Source organism: Mesoplodon densirostris, chromosome 2 (genome assembly GCF_025265405.1).
Source record: "Mesoplodon densirostris isolate mMesDen1 chromosome 2, mMesDen1 primary haplotype, whole genome shotgun sequence".
NCBI lineage: Eukaryota > Metazoa > Chordata > Mammalia > Artiodactyla > Ziphiidae > Mesoplodon > Mesoplodon densirostris.
The window spans coordinates 115,726,941-115,753,268 of NC_082662.1; the positions used below are offsets into that span (position 1 = coordinate 115,726,941).

At 40.8% G+C, this 26,328-nt stretch overlaps 1 protein-coding gene and 1 pseudogene across 1 annotated transcript in view; both read left to right on the top strand.

The window, feature by feature from the left end:
• Positions 1 to 22,560, top strand: part of DAP3 (death associated protein 3) — a 29,500-nt gene extending 6,940 nt beyond the window's left edge. The window contains exons 2-13 of the mRNA XM_060090704.1: positions 4,684 to 4,735; positions 9,058 to 9,180; positions 10,602 to 10,703; positions 13,087 to 13,195; positions 14,792 to 14,884; positions 15,526 to 15,656; positions 16,351 to 16,431; positions 16,520 to 16,678; positions 17,395 to 17,454; positions 17,952 to 18,041; positions 20,908 to 21,025; positions 22,190 to 22,560. Coding sequence (XP_059946687.1) covers positions 4,684 to 4,735; positions 9,058 to 9,180; positions 10,602 to 10,703; positions 13,087 to 13,195; positions 14,792 to 14,884; positions 15,526 to 15,656; positions 16,351 to 16,431; positions 16,520 to 16,678; positions 17,395 to 17,454; positions 17,952 to 18,041; positions 20,908 to 21,025; positions 22,190 to 22,275 — 1,204 coding nt within the window. The 3' untranslated portion in view covers positions 22,276 to 22,560. The remainder of the gene's footprint in view (positions 1 to 4,683; positions 4,736 to 9,057; positions 9,181 to 10,601; positions 10,704 to 13,086; positions 13,196 to 14,791; positions 14,885 to 15,525; positions 15,657 to 16,350; positions 16,432 to 16,519; positions 16,679 to 17,394; positions 17,455 to 17,951; positions 18,042 to 20,907; positions 21,026 to 22,189) is intronic.
• Positions 7 to 3,972, top strand: LOC132484298 (small ribosomal subunit protein uS2-like; annotated as a pseudogene).
• Positions 22,561 to 26,328: the final 3,768 nt, after the last annotated feature.

A 26,328-nucleotide genomic window follows, 5' to 3' on the forward strand; every position in this document is an offset into this window, starting at 1 on the left:
CATCTCCATAACTCTTTTCATCTTGTACCATCAGTCAGTTTTAATAGGAAACCTGTCATTTATCTGCCTTCCAGTTACAATGTGGTTAACTTGTACTCTGCAAATCGACATTCAAAGGATATGAAAAAACCAAAAGGAGAAATCATTACTCAATTTTTTCATAGTATTAGCGGCTTTGAACCGTTTTCTTGCAGTGCCCTGATTTGTATATGTCTTGGAATGTAGAATGAGCAAATATTCCATTCTTCTGCTTTCATTTGGCCTGTCAATAGGATTTTTTTCTACTTACAGTTATTTTAAAGAACATGGAAAATGTGGTTTAGTCTGGATTGTCTGCTTTGAGATCAGACTTTTGAGATTCACCCCCCGCCCTTTTTTCTTAAAATATCTTCTGTTAAATAAGCTGTGTCTCTCTGTGTGTGTGTGTGTGTGTGTGTGTGTGTGTGTGTGTGTGTTATTTACCTTTAAAAGCAGTAGGAAAATATTGAAGGGTTTTAAGAGCCAGACTTCAGTGGAAAGGATGGATTGGAGAAGTTCAAGGATGGAGGCTGGTAGACCCAATCTTGTAATATGGATACAAGATGACAGGATACAAGATGGAAAGCTGGTCACATTTTCCTGACCAGCATTTCCCATAATCTCTAAAACATAGCCAGAGTAATGGCCTCAGTGACCACAGGCATACCTGGAGGAAGAAGTAGTGACCTCAGGACCATGTCACCCACTCTTTCTAGGACACTACCTCCCTCCAGAGCTGCAGCCCACAGCTGTCTCATAATAGTGGTTGTACCAGGGCACATTGAGAAGATCTAGGGAGCAGGGTTGGGTAGGCCAGATCCTGTTGGAATGGCATTGGGGTCTTGAGTAGTTCAGGAGTTGGGAAACTTGAGGTTAGGTAGAGGGCTTAGGGTTGGAAATCAACTGATACAGAGGGTTAGAATTGGTATGGGAGTTAGCTGGTCACGGATCGGGGAGGACAGTATTGGAGGCAGGGAGTTGAGGTAATTGAAATAGGGGAGGATTGAGAAGAACTGGGGTTAAGAAAATTGAGCTGGTCAAAGATGGTGGTGTTGGGTACCAGGTGATGGTGGGTATAAGGTAGAGATCAATGCTGGGTAGTGTTGGGCACTGGGTGGTTATGTCAGTGGTTGCCAAAACTACCTCCAGGTTCTGTGATTCCCTAGGAGGACTCAGAGGTCAGCACATAGTCATACTTACAGCTCTGATTTATTACAGCAAAAGGATACAGAGCAAAATCAGCACAGGGAAAAGGCACATTGGGCAAAATCTGGAGGAAACCAGGTATAAGTTTCCAAGAGTCCTTTCCCAGTAGAATCACATTAGACACACTTGATTCCTTCAGCAAAAAATTGTGACAACACGTGAAATGTTGCCACCCAGGGAAACTATCAACAGAGTCTCAGTGCCCACAGTTTCTATTGGGGCTGGTCATATAGTCATTATCCGCCTCACATGTAGTAAATTTCCAGACTCCCAGAAGGAAAGCAGGTGTTTAATGTAAACCATGTTGTTTGTATAAATAGTTCAGGCACAGTGACCCATTCTTACCAGTTCTGGGAATGGTGGGAACTCTCCTGAAATCCAAGTTCCCAGACACCAGCTAAGGGGCAACCTTGCAAGCAGGCCTTTCTAAGGACAGCAGTCTTAGACTTGCTCTGTTAGCTCTTTTCTGCACAGTTGGATTAGGCAGCAGGTGGTGGTGGTGGGCGTTGGACAGTGGTGGACAGCAGTAGAGGCAGTGTAAGGCAGAACAAAGGAGAACCGTTGAAGAACAGGGAGCAGAGGGGACCTCAACCCTGCCTGTGGCCTAGTAGAATTCATCCTCACGCCTGGGCACATGCTCACAGCCACCACCTTACTCCACAGCAGCAGCCCTTCCACTAGCAGCCAGGAGAATGTTACTAATAGTATTTTGCAACAAGGGGAGTTCCACGGGTTCCAAGGCCAAGTAAATTGGATTAAAATGAAGTCTCTTAACTATAGTTTTCCCCAAAGCCTTTAAATGTGTGAAAATGTGCCTATATTATAATTATTCAAGAAGTGAATAACTATATAGCATTTTCAAATTTCTTTGGCCAGAGAACATTGATGCATTTTATGACTAGTTAGTATTCACCAAACTCATTTTGGGAACTGGTGCTCTAGAACTTTTGGTTTTCAAACACAGCAAAGGAGCCCTGCAATCCCACATGTAAATGTGAGGCAGGCCAGTAGAGACCATGCCAGTCTTGTTCACCACTGTGTAGTCTGTATAGTGTGGGCATGTGAAAGCACAAAACACATTTTTGAATGACTGAATTAAGGAATGCTTTGGCATCTTTATTAAAAAGTAAACTTGCCTTTTCCGCGCTACCCAGACTGGGGTCCGTACGGCATTGTTCTTGATTCCCTTGTAACTTAAGGGGAAACTTTCACAATGTCCGGAGCCCTTGATGTCCTGCAAATGAAGGAGAAGGATGTCCTCATATTTCTTGCAGCTAGAACCCACTTAGGTGGCACCAACCTTGACTTCCAAATGGAACAGTACATCTACAAAAGGAACAGTGATGGCATCTACATCATAAATCTGAAGAGAACCTGAGAGAAGCTTCTCTTGGCAGCTGGTGCCATTGTTGCCATTGAAAACCCAGCTGATGTCAGTGTCATATCCTCCAGCGAGCTGTGCTGAAGTTTGCTGCTGCCACTGGAGCTACTCCTGTTGCAGGCCGCTTCACTCCTGGAGGCTTCGCTAACCAGATCCAGGCAGCCTTCGGGAGCCGAGACTTCTGGTGGTTACTGATCCCAGGGCTGACCAGTCTCTCACAGAGGCCTTTTACATTAACCTGCCCACCATTACTCTGTGTAACACAGACTCTCCTCTGCGTTATGTGGACATTGCCATCCCATGCAACAACAAGGGAGCTCACTCAGCGAGTCTGATGTGAAGTTCTGCGCATGCGTGGCACCATCTCCCATGAACACCCATGGGAGGTCATGCCTGATCTCTACTTCTACAGAGATCCTGAAGAGATTGAAAAGGAAGAGCAGGCGGCAGCTGAGAAGACTGTGACCAAGGAGGAATTTCAAGGTGAATGGGCTGCTCCAGCTCCTGAGTTCACTGCTGCTCAACCTGAGGTGGCAGACTGGTCCAAAGGTGTGCAGGTGCTCCCTGTGCCTATTCAACAGTTCGCTGCTGAAGACCGGAGTGCTCAGCCTGCCACTGAAGACTGGTTTGCAGCTCCCACTGCTCAGGCCACTGAATGAGTAGGAACAACCCCTGAGTGGTCTTAAGCTGTTCTTCCACAAACTCTTAAAATGGAAAGAGGTTGATGGGAAAATAAGCAGTTTCTAAAAGAGAAATAGTAAACTTGAAAACTAAAAGGAGATAGAATTCAGAGGAGTTTGTGTCATCTCTTAACCATACTATAAGCTCTGTTGGGTCAGGGACTGAACAGCTTTGTTCACCATCTTATTCACAGGCCCTGGCACATAATAGGTGCTCAGTAACTGTTGAATAAATGGATGCGACTCTGTTGTTGTTACTGTTGAATAAACGGGTGTAACACTGTTGTTACTGCTGCTTTAAAGATTTTGGATGTAAGGTGAAAATTATTAGCCAAAATGAAGTAGGTGATTACCTGGAGATTTGATTTAGTTATGCTGTGTACTAGTGAATATTGAGCGTTGCATTTAAGTATTTTAAACATTTTTTAGCTCCCACATGATTAGGGTTTTTTAGTTAAATACTTCCAACATACAAATGAATAAATATAATACACATGGTATAAAAATAATAAAGCAAATACTCATATCTATTATCCATCATTTGAAATAGATCATTACAGTTCCTTTGTGTGCCCTGCCCCAATCTTGTCCCTTTACCTCTTCCCTAAGGGAAGCACACATTATTCTAAATGTGTGCTTATCATTCTCTTGCCTTTCTCTTTCAGTTTTATTACATATATGTGTATTCTCCAGATAATTAGGATTTAAGTTTTTGAGTTTCATATAAATTATATCATTCTGTATATTACAGTTTTCACTCAGTATTAGTTTTTGAGATCCATCTATGTCTTACATGTAACTGCAGTTTATTCTTTTTATTTTTGTATGGCATTCCATTGCGTGACCATATCTCCGTTTATCCACTCTTCTATCAGTGGACATTTGGGCTTTTTACAGTTTCTGATAATTCATATTCTACTGCTATGAACATTGTGATACATATTTCCCAGTGTACATGTATATGTGTTTTTCTAAACTAAATATGAAGGAGTAGAATACCTGGGCCATAGACATGTACGTTTTCAACTTTACAGATAATGTCAAATTTGTTTTCCAAGATATTTGTATTTATAATTCCATTGACAGCATAGGAAGCTTCCCAGTGCTTCACAGCCTCTTTAACATTTGCTGTTGTCTTTTTCATTTTTCTCAATACGATGGTTGTGGATGGTATCTCATTGTGGTGGTTTTAATTTACATTTCCCTGATTTGTCATAAGGGTCGAACTCTTTCCATGGGTTTACTAGCCATTTGTATTCCCTTTTCTGTGGAATATCTGTTCGTGTCTTCTGCTCATTTTTAAAATCAGTTTAAAGGCATTATTTATTCTAGATACTAATCCGTTGTGCAAATATCTTTTCCCAGTTGCGGCTTACCTTTTCACTTTTTTTTTAAAAGTGCAGGGATAATGCTGAAAGGAATGACAAGGCTTATCTCCAGGGTCCATAAGGTGAGTCCTGACTGACCTAAGTGCTTTGTGTAAACTGTCTTTAGGTGGATTTCTTTTCTGGATTGATTGTATCCAGAATAAAATGCTCTGGAGAACTTCAGCTGACTAGTTTTGCTCAAAAGAACAGTCACAATTCCATTTCTCTGCCCATACACTTCACTCCCAACTGCCCTAAAAATCCAATAACAGGTCTTAGTAGAATAGTTGCGCTTGGGAATTTACCCTATCATAGGAGAACTAACATTTTTTTAAAGGAGATAAATAAGCTTAAGTGCAGTTGGGTCAATGATTATCATCCCTTCATGAAGTATTTAAAAAAAAACAAGTTGCCGATTTCTGATAGTTGATAGTTGATTAAAATAATAAAATCATATGTAAGAAAGACTATTCTGTTGCTTTACTTCATTCTCTCATTTATTTAGCAAATAGTTTTTCAGCACCTTCCTTATGGCAGATACTCAGGATTCTAAGATGACTCATTTCACTAATAATGGTTACTATTTGGGTTTTTTATTGTTTTATTTATTTATTTATTTATTTTTGGCTGCATTGGGTCTTCGTTGCTGTGCACGGGCTTTCTCTAGTTGCAGCAAGCAGGCGCTACTCTTCCTTGCAGTGCATGGGCTTGTTGTGGAGCACGGGCTCTAGGCACGCGGGCTTCAGTAGTTGTGGCACACGAGCTCAGTACTTGTGGCTCACGGGCTCTAGAGCATGGGCTCAGTAGTTGTGGCGCACAGGCTTAGTTGCTCTGCAGCATGTGGGGTCTTCCTGGAGCAGGGCTCGAACCCATGGTGGATTCTTAACCACTGTGCCACCAGGGAAGTCCCAGTGGTTACTATTTGTTGGGCATTCATTATGTGCCAGGCACGGTGCTAAGTGCTTTATTTCTCTTAATCTTCATGATCAACCCCTGAGGCAGATAATATGTTTGTTTCACAGATGCAGAAATTTAGGATTAGAAAGGCTAAGTAACTTGCCTGAGGTAACACGCTGTGAAGTTGTCTAACCCAGGCTAGATACCAGGTCTGTCTGACTTCATAGCCTGTGGCCTTAACCACTGTGCTGTATTGCATTTTATGGTCCATGTTTTCTTCAGGACCTCGAAGTCCAGTAGTGGGATCATGAATAAATGATTGTCATAGCATGGTGAAGCACCTAACCTGGATTAGTAGGGTCCAGAGGAAATCCTCCCAGAGTTATGTCCTAAAGGATAAGAACTGAGCTGGAAGGGCTTAGTCACTTCTATCTGATCATTTAATTACAGATCAGATTTCCTTAAAAAGGAGCCCTTCCTCTTATAGGATTCACCTTTTTTCCAGGGCTTCATGACAAACCTATGTACATAAAATAACCCATTTTTATAAAACAATATGAAAAAGCAAAGATGAACAAAGGGATGGATTCTGGCCCCAACTTATTATATTAAAAGGCTACAATTTCTTCTTCCTTTATAGCAGACAAGAAAGACCTGAGTCCAAAGTACAGAGGAATGTCAGTGAGAAGATTTTATGCTTTTTGTAGATTAGTTTAGAGTTACCTTCTTTACTGGCTCATGAATGCCTTTCTTTCAAGAACTGCATGATTTTCATTCTGGAACGGTGCAGAGGCAGTTGTACATATGGTTGTTTTCCCTGGAGACGAGACTAGCTGGGTGATGCCATATATAACACGAAGAAGTAAGGAATCCATTTTGCTAGCTTTTAGTTTGCTGCAAAAAAACATTTAACTAAAAAGTCAGAGGTTTCTTGTAGAAATAGCACCACCCTGTGGTCCTTGAATATCTTTAATTTTCCACTTGACTGCTACTTTATTTAGAGACATGATGCTTTCTCTCCAGTAGAATTGAGAACATTGTAGGGTGTATTGTTCAGATCCTATGGAGGTAACAGGCCTTGGATTCTCATTAGCTTAACTCAACACATGATATTGTTTGTGTTGTGTATATATGTTTTGTTTTGCTCTTGATGTTGCTATATTTCCAAAATGGTTTACAGGGAGGGAATTCCTTTTTGGTCCAGTGGTTAAGAATCTGCACTTCCACTGCAGGAGGCACGGGTTCGATCCCTGGTCGGGGAACTAAGATCTCACGTGCTGTGCAGTGCTGCCAAAAAAAATGGTTTACAGGCAAATAGGGGATAGACATAGGGATGCAGTTTTGTCATCTTGGGATGCCATCTCATCATGTAGGTTTTAAGGTTGCCACAGCAGGAGAAAAAAGAGAATTTATACCCACTCTTAACTGGCTCTGACTAGAATTGACCCAAGTTATTTCTGTTGATAGCTCATTAGCCAGAACTAATCATGTGACCCCAATCTTTCTGCAAGGGAGACTGGGAGATATAGAGTACATGTGATAAACATTGCTGTCTCTGCATTCGCAGACAGTGTTGGAGCAACTGTATTACTTTACCCTTTTACTTTACAGTAAATATGCAAATTCTGGTTCAGAGGTTTGTATGCGCAGTTCACTGAGTTGCAGTGTAGTGCAGTTTACTCTCACTTAGCTAGATGCTTTGCAAACTCCCCCATCTCATCATGTCTCTAAGAAAGATTTTTTTTATTCCAGGGCACAAGTATGAAGTATTTGTGGTGCATTGGGTACTTGGAGAAGGAGATACAAAAATGAATAAAACCTGATCCCTTCTCTTTCAAGTGTGTGTGGCCTAAAATGGGAGACAAACTTGTGTGTAAGATAACATGATGCAATAAAAAGGATAAAGATTTTGGAGTCCGACAAACTTGGATTTGAATTCCGGTTTCATCACCTACCAACTCTGTGACTTTAGACAAAGTTATTTAACTTCCCTGAACTTTGATTTCCCTCATAATAAAACAGCATAATATTCTACCTATCTTCTAGGATTCTTGGCTCAAAAATAATGTGTGTATAACACTCTGTTGCCTAGCATTTTATAGGTACTCAGTTAACAAAAGCCATGAATGTAGTTCAAGGCAGAGTAAAAATGCATGCAATACAAAGAAAGTGCTATCTATAGAGAGGGAAAGATAATTGCTTTTGCCTGGAGGTGTCTGGCAAATCCTCACAGAGGATATGACATTTGAGGTGAGTCTTAAATGATGAGTAAGATTTAAATAGGGAGAGAGGGAAGCTGAAGTAGAATGAGCAGAAATATAAAGGCATGAAAGTGAATAACATGTTTTAGCATGGTTGGCTGGCTGGAGTATAGAGTTTATAAAGGAGTGGGACTAGAAAAGTAGGTTGAACTTATAGCAGTGGCCTTAATTATCATGCTAAGGACTTTGAGACTTATTTTGACATTAATAGGAAACCATCCAAACTTTTTGATTAGCTGAAGGTTAAACCTATTTGGGAGGACAAATCTTCTGGACTGTGAAAGATAAAGAGTCAAAGATTTAAAGATACCAGTTAAAAAGTTGTCAGGGAGTCAAAGGTCTTGTTAAATGGGTATAAGTGTTATGAGAGGTAGTACAAAAATAATATACATTTTCTGCACTCGTGAAGCTGCTTGGTGAGACTAAATATAAATACAGGCAGCGTTCATACTATCTATTGACCTAGCGAGCAGCTCCCTTTCTACAGCCATCTCTCACAACCCTGTTTTCCTCATTCTACTGGATTCATACTCTAATCTTTCTCTTGTAACTGGCATCTTTTCACTTATACACAAGGCCTGTTATCCTTAAACTCAGCTTGGGAGTTCTCCAGTTAGCATTTCTCAGATTTATCTCCTGAAATCTCATCCTCTTCCCCAAACCTTTCCCAGTTCTGAGGTTTCCATGTGCAGTTCACTGACTTGCCTGTAGAGCAGTTTATTTTCCCTTAGCTGGATGCTTTACTCACTTCCTCATTACACGTCCTTAATGAAAGATTCTTTATTTCAGGACACAGCTAGCAAGAAAATTGTTGCAAGGAGTGTAATTATACCTATCAAATAGGAACATTGCACTAATCCCCTAATAACTGAGGTGACTAGGATTACTAGACAGCTGGGAATTGTACAATACTGGCCACCATTCATCACTGTAGGCAAGAGCATTAAATGAAGTTTCCTGAGTTAGGTTGTTAATGGCTGAGCTATGCTCCTGAACAATCTCTAACGGAATTGTTTCCATATGGGACACAGCCCAGACATAGCAACACAAGCTGGAACAGATTCAGAGTATGAATAATGTGATTGGACTTAGAGAATTATAAATAATAACAAGGATCTGTTTTACATAAAACTAAAATGCATGTTAGTGATATTTTTCCTTGTTGCAGATATGGCTTAAAACCTCAGTGTTGTAGCAAGCATAAAAAGCCTATTAATTGTAAAACACTAAAATGGTTTCTTTTATAGTTGGACCCTGGACGTTTTTTGCACATAGGGACCCAGGCACCCCAATGCCTTGCTGCTCACCTGGATAACCAGGTTGCAATTGAGAGTCCCAGAGCTATTTCCCGCACCAGTGAGAATGATCCGGTGAGTTGCTGTGTATATGGGTTTTTTTCAGGACTTATAATTTGTATTGCCTCATTTTACACATAAGAAAAACTGAAACTGAAAGAAGCTAAGCAGATTTTTACATATAGTCAGTACCTGAGACAGCATTCTGGAACCCTGATCTTCCCCATCCCTATCTGATACTATGGTAACATAGCTCAGACAGGTCAGTCCATATCTGTTTTGGTTTAATTCCTACCATTGAACTCACTTTGTGCCAAGGGTTTTGTTGGGTATAGAATAGGTACCTAGTAAATACTTAACTACTCAATTCCTTAGAAGTTAAATTTAGTAGTTATTATTGATCTTAGTGTATGATGGGTTGGCAAACTTTTCCTATAGGAACCATATAGTAAATATTTTAGGCATATGAGCCAAAGTGATCTCTCACAACTACTTAGCTCTGCCATAAACAAATGGGCCTGGCTGTGTTCCAGTAAAACTTTATTTACAAAAATGGGTAGCCAGCCATAGTTTACCAACCCTGGTGTGGAGAATCCTAACAAAATCAACTTACTTGCCTAGGACTACATAGTTTTCCTAATAACCAATCTCGTACTATCTTCCACCTTTCTAAGTGGATTTCCTAATGTCTGGAGAGGGAACTAACTTGATTTGTTGAGAAGAGCGGTATATAAAGTGAAGTTTATTGGCAGAAACCAGGATTCCAGCAGTATCCAGTGTTGCATTTTCTATTTCAGGTCCCTTTAGGCTAAATGCTGATTTCTTCTTCCTCAGTATTATTGTTGCCTCTTATAAATGAAATTAGTTGTATGGTCTGTGCTTAAATGTGAAGGGAACCAATAGCTTCTCCCTCCCTTTTTGTCCCTACCCCTGCCCTCTGAGTTGCCCCATCTTAACATATGCTGTGCTTGTGGAGGAAAAAAATAACTCATTACCCAAAACGCCATCTCAGCAGGGTGTGTTTTATTTATGTCTCTAGCGTTAATCTACTTTCACAAGCACGAAATGAAATAGAATAAGTGAATGAAGTCATTGAATTGCCTTTCAGCTTTTCCCTGTAATTGTAGTCCCTTTATCTGCCAGTTCCTCAGAGGTTTCTATGGCAACAGTGGCATGCAGATGATCTTGTCACGTGACTGGATCATCTCTATGCACGGCACAGAAGAATCCAGATGGCAAGATTTGTCTCTGCTCCTTCCACATCTAGGGTTTATGTTGCCGAGCAACTGGCTTCATCATTCAGGCCAACATCAGCTTTATGTATACACTGTGGATTTGGGGACAACAGCGAGCATTTTTTGTCTAAGAAATGAAAGAATATCTTTTCCAGCTCTGAGAGAGAAGTGTTTCCTCACTACAGTCTAGAAGGCCCTTGACACTTTTTCAAAGTCTTTGTCACTCTATCCATTATACCTGTTTGCATTTTTATTTCCTAGGCCAAGCATGGGGAGCAGCATGAGGGTCAGCACTACAACATATCCTTCCAAGATCTGAAGACTGTATTCTCCCATGGCCTGCCTCCTCGCTTTGTAATGCAGGTGCTCAAAACAGGGGAGGGAATTGGAGGGAGCTTATAACACAAGCTGTTGATAGCAGAGGGGTGGAATTAAATGAGTAGAAAACTATAAAAGATTTAATTTGAATCTTAAAAACAAATCAGATAAATTGAGCTATTGATTATCTTTTGTGAATAGTGCTGTTGTTATAATTACTTTAAGCAAATGCTTATCTGCAGTTAACCTCTTTAAATCCTTTTGGGAGCCAGGCAAAATATTCTTAAGTAAATAAATAATATTCCACTCTTTTCCTTGTGTTACCCAACAGATTTCTAGAAACTTTAGACTTCAAATAATTGTTAAAAATGAATTTAATACTTTCCTTAGCAAAATATCATGAAAATAGTTTATATGTGTAGAAAAGCAAAAACATAATATATTTTTGAGCCAAACAGAAATGATATTTGGATTAGATGCATCATTCATTGTTCTTCTTCAGTCTCATGAGTTTTCAGAAAATGTAGTTTTGTGGTCATAAATTCAACCCAAAGAATGTAATCTTGGGTTGCTTTGTAGCCATTGAAAGAACTCATAGTTAACTGCAAGCAGAGTTTGTTGGCAAAATGTTTTTTTTTTTTAAACTTTTAGTAAACATTTATTTATTTATTTGTTTGTTTGGCTGTGCCAGGTCTTAGTTGCGTCATGCAGACTCTTAGTTGTGGCATGCATGCAGGATCTAGTTCCCCGACCAGGGATCGAACCCAGGCCCCCTGCATTGGGAGCATGGAGTCTTACCCACTAGACCACCAGGGAAGTCCCTGGGGAAACTGGTTCTTTTGGCTAATTCCTGCTCAATTAGTTTCAGCCTCAGAAATTATTCCTTCTTATTGAAATATCAAACTTGACTGTGCAGGTGATTTTTAGCTTAGAAACCAGAGGATGTCATTTCTTCAGTGTGTTTTATTTCAAGAAGTTAGATGAGACACCAGTAAAGGGGCTAATTCTAGGCCATAGACAGCTTGTCATCAAAAATTTTGTTAAGTTTGGAAATAGGACACGGTCAGAAGAAATCATCACTTTAAACTGTCCGAAGACATTCATAGTACAATCTCTAACATAGTTCTGAGAGCCTAACTTTAACTATTGCAGGTTGCTTTCAGAATGGTTAACCACTAGTGCTTTGGAAGGAATTACTCATACATTCTTTCCATAACTTCCATTTATGTAAAGGCCAACTCCCTCACCATTGTTTGTGTATTTTAGTACTGTCATATTGCCTAATATGGCATTTCTGTTTTAATATCTGTATCATGTTTTTGAAGGTTTCACTTTCCATTAAGTTTGAACTTACCTGTCAAAGTCCTTCTCCAGTTCAATTGTTTGGTTAGGATTTCTTTAAAAAATACCAACACTATCTTAGTCCCTATCTGATATACTTGTGAATAGTATTCGTTAGGTATTTATTCTTATCAGTAGACATTATTAAATACTTTATTTGCAAATCATTTTCACACATATCACTGCTCCCCAAATTTTTCCACCAAATTATTCCTGGTGGCAAAAAGGGAATGAATTTTGTGTGTCAGTTCTCTGGTGTATCTGTATATTGGTGGTGTCAGGTATGGCCTCATAGCTATGGGGCAGTTGGTCACACCTGCTCCTGAGCTGGTATGTATATAAGTTCTAGAGAAAAGTCTAGGTGGTTACAGTAATAAGAATTAGCTAAAGGGACTTCCCTGGTGGTCCAGTGGTTAAGAACCTGCCTTCCAAAGCAGGGAACGCGGGGAACTAAGATCCCACATGCCATGGGGCAACTAAGCCCATGCGTCACAACTACTGAGCCTCTGCCCCACAACTAGAGAGCCCATGTGCCGCAACTACAGAGCCCAAGCACTCTGGAGCCCACGAGCCATAACTAGAGAGAAGCCCATGTGCCGCAACGAAAGATCCTGCATGCCGCAACTAAGACTCGACGCAACCAAAAATAAATTAATTAATTAAATTTAAAAAAAGAATTAGCTAAAAATAAATTTAAAAGAATTAACATTTATTTGATGCTTACCATGTGTCAGATGCTTTGTTAAGCATTTTACATGCTTTTAATATTTATATCAACCTTAAGTAGTTTACATAGTTATGTCTGGATTATTTGTAAATTTCACTTAACTGATGTAATATCTGTGCTTCATTTACAGAAATAATCAAAAGCTGACTGTTACACACTTGGTACGGGATAATGTGTTTCAATTTTTAGCTAAGTTACATGGCTAAATTTTCAAATTCAATACCAACCTCTCCTAACTGAATAAATGAAAAATAGGCAATTTGATGCTATGGTTGCTATGTTGGACTCAGTGTATATTACCAAGAACTGGCTAGAAGTTCCACACCCCACCCTCTCCTTCCTCTTTCCCTGTTTTGTTAGGTGAAGACATTCAATGAAGCTTGCCTGATGGTAAGGAGACCAGCCCTAGAGCTTCTGCATTACCTGAAAAACACCAATTTTGCTCATCCAGCTGTACGATACGTTTTCTGTATCCTTTCCTGCTTGCCTGGGCTATCTGAGCCAATGCTTTCCTCCCTCAAATGTGGGAAAAGAAGAAATGCTTTATTTGTTGACAGTTGAAGTGTCCCTTTTGGTGGTGTTTTCTTTTCTTTTTTTTTTTATTAAGAAAATACCTTTATTTTTAGCCAGAAGGGGTTAAGTCAGAATTGACACCCCTGTAATAAGAGTGCATGAAAATTCTAATATTTTGAAAATTGACAAAATTTATTTTCCTCAGGAACTTGTTTCTTTTACTCCTTGCTCTAATTGGAGGTTTTTGCAGTCCTAAATTTAAAAGACATAAGTAATCTATTTTAGTGGTACTGTCAAAACAGCTTTTTTTAAAAGAATTAGGTATGAACATATTAAATAGCATATTAACATACTCCAACTTTTGGTGGCTCATCTCTAAAATGACCCAATTCTTCATCTCATGCTGTGTTTCTCCTGTTTTAATTTATCACTTAAGATGCTTCATTTGCAGTTGAGTAAGAGAAAGTCCAACTCAAAATGGCTTAGGTAATAAATGATTTTTGCCTAAGGAAAAGGAACATCAGGTTTAGGCTCAGGTTTGGTTATTTCAGCACTTCATTGAGGTCATCAAGAACTCAGATTCTGGGACTTCCCTGGTGGTCCTGTGGGTAAGACTCCACTCTCCCAGTGAGGGGGGCCCGGGCTCGATTCCCGGTCGGGGAACCAGACCCCGCAGGCATGCCAAAACTAAAGACCCCGCACGCTGCAACCAGGACCCGGCGCAGCCAAAACAAACAAATGAATATTCTTTTAAAAAAGAGAGAACTGGGCCTCCCTGGTGGCGCAAGTGGTTGAGAGTCCGCCTGCCGATGCAGGGGATACGGGTTCGTGCCCCGGTCTGGGAGGATCCCATATGCCGCGGAGCGGCTGGGCCCGTGAGCCATGGCCGCTGAGCCTGCGCGTCCGGAGCCTGTGCTCCGCAACGGGAGAGGCCACAACAGTGAGAGGCCCGCATACCGCAAAAAAAAAAAAAAAAAAAAAAAAAAAAAGAGAGAACTCAGATTCTCAGATTCCTTTAATCTTTCTGCTGTCATCCTCACCATATTAGGTTTTGTCTCCAGGTTGATTTCTTCATGTTGACAAAATGGTTGCAGCAACTCCAAACATCTCATCTTCACAGAGCCATGTCCAAAGGCCAGAAAAGTAAACATTCCTTTCTTGCATTCTTTTTTTTTAAAACAAAGAAAAATTTCCCAGAAGCTTCCATCAGACATCCCTCATTTCATATTGCCCAGAATTACGTCACACATCCATTCCTAAATCAATTCCTGGTGAGAAAAACAAAACTACTATTCCTTTCTCTTTTTTAATAAATTTATGACTTTTTAAAATATTTATTTATTTATTTATTTGGCTGTGCCAGGTCCTAGCTGCAGCACACACGATCTTTTTTGTGGCATGCAAGATCTTCAGTTCTGGCATGCGGCATCTTTTAGTTGCGGCATGCGGGATCTAGTTCCCCGACCAGGGATGGAACCTGGGCCCCCCACATTGGGAGCATGGAGTCCCAACCACTGGAAGGTGGTGTTTTCTTTAACAGCAAGTGCTTTAGATGGCGAGAAGGGAACAGGAAAAACCCTCAGTCTTTGCCATAGTATTCATTTCTGTGCAAAACAGGATTGGCTGATACTGCATATTCCAGATGGTAAGAACTTCCCTCACTATGTTGGGGTTAGTTATTCTGTTACTGTGGTAACATTGTGGCTTCAATTTTCTGACAGGGCTGTGACAGCTAAGGGAGAGGTCTTTGCTCCAGGTACAGGCTGGTCTGAGTTAGTTTTGGAACCTTTTGATAATTAGAATGAAGTATTTTTTGGCACAGCAATCCTCACTTTGATAGGTAATGCCCAAGAGCATAAACTCCCACCTTAGTGTTCACCACAAGCTTTATTGCCATCAGCCAACAACTTTGAGTACCCACAGAGCCTTTGACATGGTACTCTTTGTCAGCATTCTAGGTTGTCAGCATGGATCTTAAAAAACTTAAACTCTCATACTTCGCATATATCCCTCATTGTTTTGTTCAGTGTTGTTTGCATCCACATTTTCTGTCTTTAAAAACTGCCAGGAAGCTGAGGTGACCTTTAATCCATTTATTTGTGTATTGTGTGTAATGATAATATTTAAGATGGACCAGACCAAAAAGTAAACCTCTGAAGCAAGAAGGCTTTAAGAAATATATATGGGAAACTAAAGTCATCTCCCATAACTTAAAGAAGCATAGAGTATTTTGAGTTGAATACAGTCAGTTCCTGCCTAGTTTGTTTTCTTTTGCCTTTCGATTAGCTCATCTTTGGGTGAAAAACTGCCGGGATCTTCTGCAGTCCACCTACAACAAACAGCGCTTTGATCAACCTTTAGAGGCTTCAACCTGGCTGAAGAATTTCAAAACTGCAAATGAGCATTTCTTGAGTCAGGTGACTAGACTCCCAGAAGTTTGGTGCTGGACAATCTTTCTTTTAAGATTTTTATCTTCTTTGTGCCCTGAGTGCCAGTAGACTATGGAGAACTAACATTGTAGTTGGGATAACTATACCATTTTGTATTTCCTTCATACATTTTATCCACAGTGAGTTCACATGCTGAAACTCATTTATCCATGTACAATAAAGGGGCAGCAGTAAGCTGGTCGCATCTGGTGGGCAGCAAAGTGAAGGCCAGGTTGCTTCACGGACTTTTCCAAGGTGACAGCCTAAAATCCTCTCACACACATTTCAACTACATCATTTTCTCCAGGTTAGATCTTTTAGGTACCAGAAACATATTCATAAAATTATTCTCTAGTGATTCTTGGATACAGTCTCTAGGCCAGGGATTTTCAACTCTGGATATAAGTCAGAATCACCTAGGAGCTTGTTAAAAATGCAGGTGCCAAGTCTTCATCCTGGGCCTTTTTAGTCAGAATCCCTTACTCTTTTGTGTGTGTTTCTTTAAGCTCCAGGCAGAAATGGGCTAGAAAGCATTCACTTCCCTGCTGAGCTCTCTTACAAGGCTTGAAAAATAGATGAAAATAGACTCCTAATAACCTTAGCCTCCTACCCTACCTTCTTAGCTAGGGATGGGTTCATCCTTAGGCTAAGTGGCCTTTTTTGGTCTTTGTTTTATTTTTAGATAAAAGTTCAAGAGAAGTATGTCTGGAATAAGCGAGAAAGCACTGAGAAAGGCAGTCCTCTGGGAGAAGTAGTTGAACAGGTATAAAAAAAGACACTGAATGTGTACTGTGTCTAACCAGAGACAGCCTCTTGTAGGACTGCAAGCCACTGTCTCTCTTTCCCTACAGGGCATAATGCGGGTGAGGAATGCCACAGATGCAGTTGGGATTGTGCTCAAAGAGCTAAAGAGGCAAAGTTCTTTGGGTATTTTTCGCCTCCTGGTGGCAGTGGATGGAGTCAATGCTCTCTGGGGAAGGACCACACTGAAAAGAGAAGATAAAAGCCCGGTAGGAAAACTGAGTTTCTCTATTTTGGTTTCTCTGATTTCAGAAACCATCATTTACGTAGGCTGGGACAAAGCCTTCTAGACCATGCAGTATATTTTCTTGCCTTGGAATATTTGAAATAAGATGTGTAGTGAAAATAGTATCAGAAGGAGAAGATGATGCCACATTCCATCATCCACTGAATACCAAGTGCATGACAACAAAAGCTGTGTTTTCTTTCCTTGTCAATTTTTTTCTTTCTATTCTCTTTTCAAAATGATGTTCTCTGGTCTAAGCAGAGACGATGATCAGAAGCATCAAGGAAGGGGGTGGGTTGGAGCAGTGGGTATTTTCTCCCTTGGTAACTGTTTTTTAATCTCCAGAAGCATGGCAGTTTGAGGAGCAGTGGCCATGTAGCTTATTCCAGAGGTACCTTCAGGTACTGTGGTTATGTAGTAGTTGAGGATTTTTTTTTTCTTTTTTTTTTCTGGCCTCACAGCACAGCTTGTGGGATCTTAGTTCCCTGACCAGGAATTGAACCCAGGCCCTCGGCAGTGAGAGCACAGAGTCCTGACCAATGGACCTCCAGGGATTTCCCAGTTGAGGATTTTCTAGTTGTTGTCAGTGCAGATATCTCAGGGGAGCATCCGGGCAGAGCAAGTAATGTTCTCTTCTCTCCCTCTTTTCCCCCTTTCTCCTCCCTCTCACCTCTGTCTCACACATTGACCGATGTGCAGATTGCCCCAGAAGAACTAGCATTTATTTACAACCTGAGGAAAATGGTGAAAAATGATTGGGTGAGTGCATATGATACCTAACAGATTTCAGAAAGAAATGTATTTTTGTTTTAAAGATGTTCAACTGCCTCATTGCTAATACTTACCGGTCTCTAATTTTATGGACAGAAACTTCTTATATCTTATTTAATTCTCATAACTGTACCAAGTTTTAAATCTATATATTTGGTTTTTTATCTTTCCACTTGACTGGAGTACACTTATTCAAAACCATTTTTTTGAAATATTGGCATAATTTCACTTTGCTGCAGTTGTTCAAGGTGTTTTTATTTCTTATCAACTTTGGAAAGGATTTTGATAAATTTAAGATATGTAGCAATTTACTGTCAGAGTCAAATTGAGAATTAATAATCAATTTAGTTGCCCTTTAACTGTGCTAGATCACACTGCCATACCACCATATGGCAAAAAAAAAAAAAAAAAAAAAAAAAAACTGCCGATGATTAAAATGCATTTTTCTGTCTTTTTCAAATTCAGCTTTTTCTCCTTTCTTTCAGCAAGGAGGCGCCATTGTGTTGACTGTGAGCCAGACTGGGTCTCTCTTTAAGCCCCGGAAAGCCTATCTGCCCCAGGAGTTGCTGGGAAAGGTCAAATCACTGGAAAATTTGTTTACCCTTAGATAGTCATTCTGTCTAAATATACATACATATATATATATATATATATATATATTTTTTGGACATAATTTCAGACTTGGAGAAAAATGGTATTCCTCTGTGACTTCAGCTAGATTCCTAAAATGTTAACACTTTACCATGTTTGCTTTACTCTTTTTCTCCATCTATTTTTTTCCCTGAATTATATGACAGTAACCTGAGATATGATGCCCTCTTTTATCTCTAAATAATGCATATTTCCTAAAATCAGAGATATTCTAGGGCTTCCCTGGTGGCGCAGTGGTAGAGAGTCTGCCTGCCAATGCAGGGGACACGGGTTCGTGCCCCGGTCCGGGAAGATCCCACATGCCGTGGAGTGGCTGGGCCCGTGAGCCATGGCCGCTGAGCCTGCGCGTCCGGAGCCTGTGCTCCACAGCGGGAGAGGCCACAGCAGTGAGAAGCCCGCGTACTGCAAAAAAAGAAAAAAAAAAAGATATTCTAATGTATAACCACAGCACAATTATCAAAATCAGAAAGTTAACATTGACTGTTACCTAATCTATAGAATATATTCTGATCTTGCCAGTTATCCCAGTGTCCCTTACAGGAAAAGAAAGTCCTGGATAATGCACCACACTCAGCTGTCAAGTGCCTTTAGTCTCCTTTAATCTGGGACAGATCCTCAGTCTTTGTCTTTTATAACCTTAATATTTATATCTCTGTTTTTGGAGAGTACATGCTAGTTATCTTATGGGTTATTTTATGGGGTTGTCTGATGTTTTTTCCTGACTATATGTGATGTTAGAAGTTATATTGTGTCTTCTCAGTGCATAATATCAGAAAGCACATGGAACTTATTTCTCCTGTTACTGGCAATATAAACTTTAAACACTTAGTTAAGGTGCTCTCCACCTGATTTCTCCTCAGTAAAGTTACTCTTTTCCTTTTTTGTAATGAATAAGTATCTTGTGGAGATATACTTTGAGACTAGGTAAATATCCTTTTACTTCTCAAACTTCCCCTTACTAGTTTTAGTTTCCATCGGTGATTCTTCCCTAAATCAGTTATCATGATAATTGCAAGATGGATATTTTCTAGCTCCACCATTACTTCTAAATGTATCAGTTGGCCCTCTCTTATAAGAATTTTCCTTTCTCCCTTATGAATTTGTTTCAATATAGACATATGGATCTTATTTAATGGGTTTAGAACCCATTAAATAATTACTATCATTATTTATTTTGCTGCTTAAGTTATCCCAGATTTGGCCAGTAGGAGCCCTTCAAGCTGGCTTCTGTGTCCCTTTAACATGTCCCCATCATTTTCTCCCTACCTTTCCTCCTCTGTCCCCATCATTTCTAAGCACTTATTTACTTTTGGCACAAGAATATGTTCCAGGGCTTCCCTGGTGGCACAGTGGTTAAGAATCCGCCTGCCAATGCAGGGGACACGGGTTCGAGCCCTGCTCTGGGAAGATCCCACATGCCATGGAGCAACTAAGCCCATGTGCCACAACTACTGAGCCTGTGCTCTAGAGCCTGTGCTCTGCAACAAGAAAAGCCACCGCAGTGTGAAGCCCACGCACCGCAACGAAGAACAGCCCCCGCTCACCGCTAGAGAAAGCCTGTGCGCAGCAACGTGGCCAAAAATAAATAAATAAATTTATTTAAAAAAAAAAAAAAAAAAAAAAAGAGTATGTTCCAGACTCATCTTGTACTTTCCATGCCCCAGCCCTAAAATCAGCCATTTCTTCAAGGAACTTTGGTTCATTTTAGAGGAGAATGGTATTTAGAAACCAAGACCTGAGTGCTAGGTATACTTATTGCTACTGGGATGTGGGTGTCACTTCTTCTAGGCCCTCCAGCAGAGTTAGTAAGTAGATATATGCACTATTCATATATACAGACATACATGTATATGTGCTATATGCATATATGTGTTTATATATACACATCCACATTTGTAACCCTCTTCTCCAATGATAATCTCTCATGCACGGTGTATTTACATATTAGCTCAATCTTAAATTATAGTAAAAGTAGTTTCAGAATTGCTAAACCTTGCCTCTATACAAATAAGCTGCAAACTAGAGGGCAAATTTTTTTTTTTTACTTGTTTTATTTAGGCTCAATATGTTTTAGAGCAGTTTTTATCTTTAGCCTAAGGGTCTTTCGTTCAAATATTCTGTTCAGAAGTTAGTTTGGGTTAGTTTCCCTCCTCCCTTCAGTGTTATGTTTGAGCTTTGAAATAGTTTGATTCATTTGTTTTAGTTTATATAGGATCTTTTCCCCCATCCTTGTCATTTTGTTTAATTTTTTTGAGTATATGAACTATCAAAACTGTTGTTGAGGGCCTCCCTGGTGGCGCAAGTGGTTGAGAGTCCGCCTGCCGATGCAGGGGATACGGGTTCGTGCCCCGGTCTGGGAGGATCCCATATGCCGCGGAGCGGCTGGGCCCGTGAGCCATGGCCGCTGAGCCTGCGCGTCCGGAGCCTGCGCGTCCGGAGCCTGTGCTCCGCAGCGGGGGAGGCCACAACAGTGAGAGGCCCGCATACCACAAAAAAAAAAAAAAACTGTTGTTGACTATTGAAGTTAGAACTGTAAAAAAAATTCAAACACGTATACGATTCTGTGTGTACACTCTCAGGTGGCATTCCCGCCCCTGCCCCCCGGCCTCCCCTGGCCTCAAGCGTTCTCTCTTTTTTAAGTGTATTTGTGGCCATGTAGAGCAAGGGTAGCCGGCCCCAGAGAATGTGGAGTAGAGGAGAAGAGAACAGAATCAAGGACCTTAACCTCAGAGTGTTTAAATAAATACTGATTTGTCACTTAACGAATACTGTATCCTTTTTCTTCTCCAGGAGGGATTTGACGCCCTGGATCCCTTTATTCCCATCCTGGTTTCCAACTATAACCCAAAGGAATTTGAAAGTTGTATTCACTATTATTTGGAGAACAATTGGCTTCAACATGAGAAAGGTCAGTTGCTTAGCTTTTCCCTCTCACAGAAGAATCCCACTGAGTCAGAGCATTGATATCTTCTTCCCTCAGCAGCAGCCTGTAATTTGTACTTCATCTTTTTTTCCCTTTATCTTGACTTCTTTCTGGCTAATTACATGGTACAGAAGGTGTGGGGTTGGTTAAAGTTTGATTTACAAGAGACATTATATCTCTCCCTAAAATTCTCACGTTAGTCTAGAATAAGATGCTCATGCTAACAGAAGAGGTGAGAACGAACCCAGCCACTGGCAGTTTCCAGGTGATTGGGTTGCTGCCACACTCTCACTGTCACATTTATTCATCGTTAACACACTTGCATTGAGAGGCTCATATGCTAGGTAGGACACCACCAGAACAACTGATGCTGTGTGAGAGGCTACTCCAGCACCAAACCAAATCCGTGCTATACCTGTCCTAGTATTTGTAGATGAAAGTGTTCCAGCTGCTCATTTAACCCTTGCCCTCAGTTCTGGGTGGGTTGTGGGTGTGTTGGGGGGCGGCGTGTAGAGGAAAAATAAAGGTGGTTCTGTCACATAGAGAATTAGCTGCAGTTGGAATAGGTTATTAAAGGAATAGGGGGAAGAGTATAAAGCAGCTGCAGCATGATGAGTTAGGAGGCACAATGGAGAGATTTCTAAAAGGGGGTTGAGGGGCTTCCCTGGTGGCGCAGTGGTTGAGAGTCCGCCTGCCGATGCGGGGGACGCGGGTTCGTGCCCCAGTCGGGGAAGATCCCACATGCCGCGGAGCGGCTGGGCCCGTGAGCCATGGCCGCTGAGCCTGGGCGTCCGGAGCCTGTGCTCCACAATGGGAGAGGCCACAGCAGTGAGAGGCCCGTGTACCGCTAAAAAAAAAAAAGACGGGGTGGGGGTTGAGAGATTTGACAAAGTCCTTAAAGTCCAGAGGATAGTCTTGAAACAGAGGGAGAGAGAGATGATGGTTGGAGGAACAGAGGCAGAAAAGGAAATCATGCATAGAAAAAAATAATACTGGCGGGTGGAATAAAGGGCCTAGAAGTGAGGTTTTGGGAGTGTTAATTATATCAGAACATAATCTGGGTAACGTAGCCTTTGACTACAGAATTTGCTGAGTAACACAATGCTACAGGAGAAAACTGCCAGTTATCTGTGTTTGACTCCACTTTAGCTCATACAGAAGAAGGGAAAAAGGAGTTGCTATTCCTAAGTAACAGGAATCCCGGGCAGCTGGAGCGGCTCTGTGCCTACCTCTAAGCCATGGTCACAGGGTACGTGGAAGACAATGGACGTTTCTTCAAATGGACCCAATCAGATGGGGGAGTCCTGCAGTACACAAGAAGAGCAGCCAGGCACGTGCACTTACGGGATCGGACAGGACTGCAGTCGGCTCCCAGCCTTCGTCGCAGTGGGTTCCTTGTGATGTGACTGTGGTGGCAATAAGATGTCCTGAAACTAACATCAGTTTATTAGTTGTGGTTTTCACATTTTAAATAATCACGTAGCTTTTCCTAAAAAATTAAATTAAGTATCTTTCTTAAAGTGTTGTGTTATATTTATAAGATGGAAAGAGCCTTCAGACTGGCCGAATTGCATTTCTTTGGCGTTCTGCTTGTTGAGACTAAATTCTACAGAAATTTTCCAGACTTTATTCAATTTAGGAGATTGAGACTCACAGCTTAACTTCTCCCTCCCAGACCATTCACTTCCTATTTACTCTTTTATCAATGGTCCCTGAGAACTTTCCTCAAACTCCAGCTGTCTGGCAACTTTGTATAGCACAGCCCCTTTCTACAGGTTCCTGAAAGATGTAAGTTCTAAACCCCTACAGCATACATTGTATGTAGTGAATTAACATCTTTAATCCATGTAGAATAGTACTATCTGTGTACCATCGTTCTGAGATTTGAGAAAATAGTGACTCATCAATTTCAGAAGAGTCTGAGTCTCTCACCGTACCCAGGTTGTTGGTTCTAAAGAGTGAGAAGTTTGATTCCTAGATCTGCTGCTTATTAGCTAACTGTCTTAGCCTATTTCCTTCTCTAATTTTACCTTATCTCTGTTTCACCTTATGTAAAGGTAATAATAATGCCAAACTTTCAGGGATTTTGTGAGAATTAAGTCGCATAATAAATGTCAAGTGCCTCACACATAGTAGGCCCCCATTAAATGATAGGTAGCTACTATTTACAACTTGGATTTTATTAATGCTTTATTTGAACAATTACTATGCGAAGAGAGTCTGAATGTATATCAGCATTTTTCACTAGAGAGCCAGCTGCCCCTACCCTATCCTCAAGGATTCCCTGTCAAAAATAAAACCTCCATCCCTGACCCAATCCCCAGACACTTGAGCTAGACTGATGTTCTAGCATCAGACTCAAAGATAACAGCCTTATAGAGACTGCTTAACCAGCTCCCACAGTTGGAAAGCTTGAATCCATTTAACAAATCCCTTTTAATATAGTTCTGCTTCTCTGACTGAACCCTGACGGATACGCCTCCCAATACAGATAGTCAAGCCTTGAGATCTGTCTTTTCAATAGCTCAGACTCACTTCCTCCTCTCCATCCTTACTACCACTGCCTTTCATAACCCCATCGCTTCTTGTTTGAGTTACTATAATCATTTGCTAATTTGTTTCTCTGCCACCTACCCTTGGCTCCTCCCTCCAGTCTGTCTTTCACTGGGTTGCCTGAGTGAGCTCTCTAAACACAGCACATCATGCAATTCCCTTAATGTCATTCAGTGGCTTCACTATGCCTTTATTTTTGCCATGTATGGGTTACAAAGTTCAAACCATGCAAAAACATTTCATGGAAAATCAGGCTCGTTTCCTCTCAGCTCCCTTTTCTAGAGGCAATCAAATTATAGAGACAAAATTCTTAAAAAATATGCATTTTTTTAATCACAATAGTGTACTTACTCTTCTATACCTTGGTGTTTCCAGGTATCTTGGAAATTGTACCTGTCAGGAGTTTTTCATATAAATCGAGTGCCTGCTCTAAGCAATTTAAAAAGAAAAGGAAACAGGTAGCACACAGAACCTCCAAGAGGGACACTGTCACAAACTCAGCAGCCACGGACAACATCCTAACCACAACAGGGGAGGGTCTGCTGTGATAACGTCACCAGTGCTACTATGACCATTGACACTGCAGCCTATACTAATGATAATGGCAGCTACAGCCCCCAGAAACCAGTGCTGCTGCCTCCCCCAAAAAAGCAAGATGCCACTGCTCTTACCCTTACCAGACGCTGGACAGGACCTGAATCTGATTGACAAGCCTGATCCTTAACTGTAAATGAGGCTGGGAAATTGGCTTCCATCTTGGGGAGGCCAAGCTCATAATCAATATGCCTTATTCTCTTTCATGAATGTGGAATAGTAAGCTGTATGACTATACTATCATTTATGTACAAAATCCTTACTGAAGAATTGCCTCATTACTTTTGCAATTTGCTAAATATGGATTCTTAATTTTTTTCCAAATACTCTATCATAATCTACCCTATCCAGTCCCCTTTTTTTCTTAAGATCCTTCTACTGCAGACCTGATCCTCATGCCCCAATTTTTTTTGTCTCCATGCTAAGCCTGCTGCACAGCTGGTCTCTTGGGGCTTTTCTTCATCACTCAGGTGGACTGAATGCAGAATGAAAAGTAAGCAAAACTGTCTTTATTTTCAGATGACATATTCCTGTATATGGAAAACCTTAGGAAATCTCAGAATAATCTACTAGAACTAAAAACAAGTTCAACAAGGTCAAGGTCACAACAATACAAGATTAATACACAAAAACCAATTGTATTTCTCTATACTAGCAGTGAAAAATCCAAAAATGAAATTAAGAAAGTAATTCTGGGGACTTCCCTGGTGGTGCAGTGGTTGAGAATCCGCCTGCCAATGCAGGGGACACGGGTTTGATCCCTGGTCTGGGAAGATCCCACATGCCACGGAGCAACTAAGCCTATGCGCCACAACTACTGAGCCTGTGCTCTAGAGCCTACAAGCCACAACTACTCAGCCCGCGCACCTACAGCCCATGCTCCATAACAAGAGAAGCCACTGCAACGAGAAGCAGAAGCCCATGCACCACAGTGAAGAGTAGCCCCCACTCACCACAACTAGAGAAAGCCCATGCACAGCAATGAAGACCCAACGCAGCCAAAAGTAAATTTATTTTTTTTTAATGAAAAACTTAAAAAAAGAAAAGACATACAAGTGGCTGACAGGATAATGAAAAGATGCTCAACATCACTACTGATCAGGAGCAAATCGAAACCACAGTAAGATACCACCTCACACCCACTAGAATGGCTACAAACCAAAAAGACAACAATAACAAGTGTTGGGGAGGATGTGGAGAAAAAGGAACCCTCCATGGGAATTCCCTGGTGGTCCAGTGGTTAGGACTCAGTGCTCTCACTACCAAGGGCCTGGGTTCAATCCCTTGTCAGGGAACTAAGATCCCATAAGCTGCGGGGTGCAGGAAAAAAAAGGAACCCTTGAACATTTCCAGTGGAAATAAAAAATGGAAATATAATTTTAGAAAACAGTTTGGCAGTTCCTAAAAATGTTAAGCACGAAGTTATCACATGACCCAGCAACTCCACCACTAAGTATCTACCCTAAAGAAATGAAAATATGTCCACACAAAGACTTGTGTTCAAGCAGCATGAGACTATTCATAGCAACATTATTCATAATAGCTAAAAAGTAAAAATAATCCAAATATCCATCGACTTGTAAACGGATAACCAAAAATGAGCAAAATACTAATACATACTACAACATGGGAACTCAAAAACCTTACGCTGAGACTCCAAACACACAAAAAATACATTTGTATGATTATATGAAACATCCAGAAATGGCAAATCTATAACGGCAAAAGTAAATCAGTGGTTGCCTGGTGTTAGAGGTAGGAACAGGGTTTACCTGTAATCACACAGGAAGAATCTTTGGGGGATGATGTAAATGCTTTAAAACTGAATTGTGGTGATGACTGCACAACTTTATTTACAAAATCATACACTTAAGATGCATATAAGTGACACCTCAATATCATTTATTGTATATAAATAATACCTCAATAAGCGTGTTAAAAAAAAAAACTGCAGTCAGATTTCTTCCTTCCCTCTATTCTTCACCAGGTTCATACCTTCATCAAGGTCTGAGGCTCTCCCAGCCTCTTCTGGTTTCCTGAGATGTTCCCACACAGGCATTTCCCCAATAAAGCACATGCATGTATAATCCCACTTGGTGTTTGCTTCTGGCGTATAGTATACTGTCTTCAAGAGACAAATT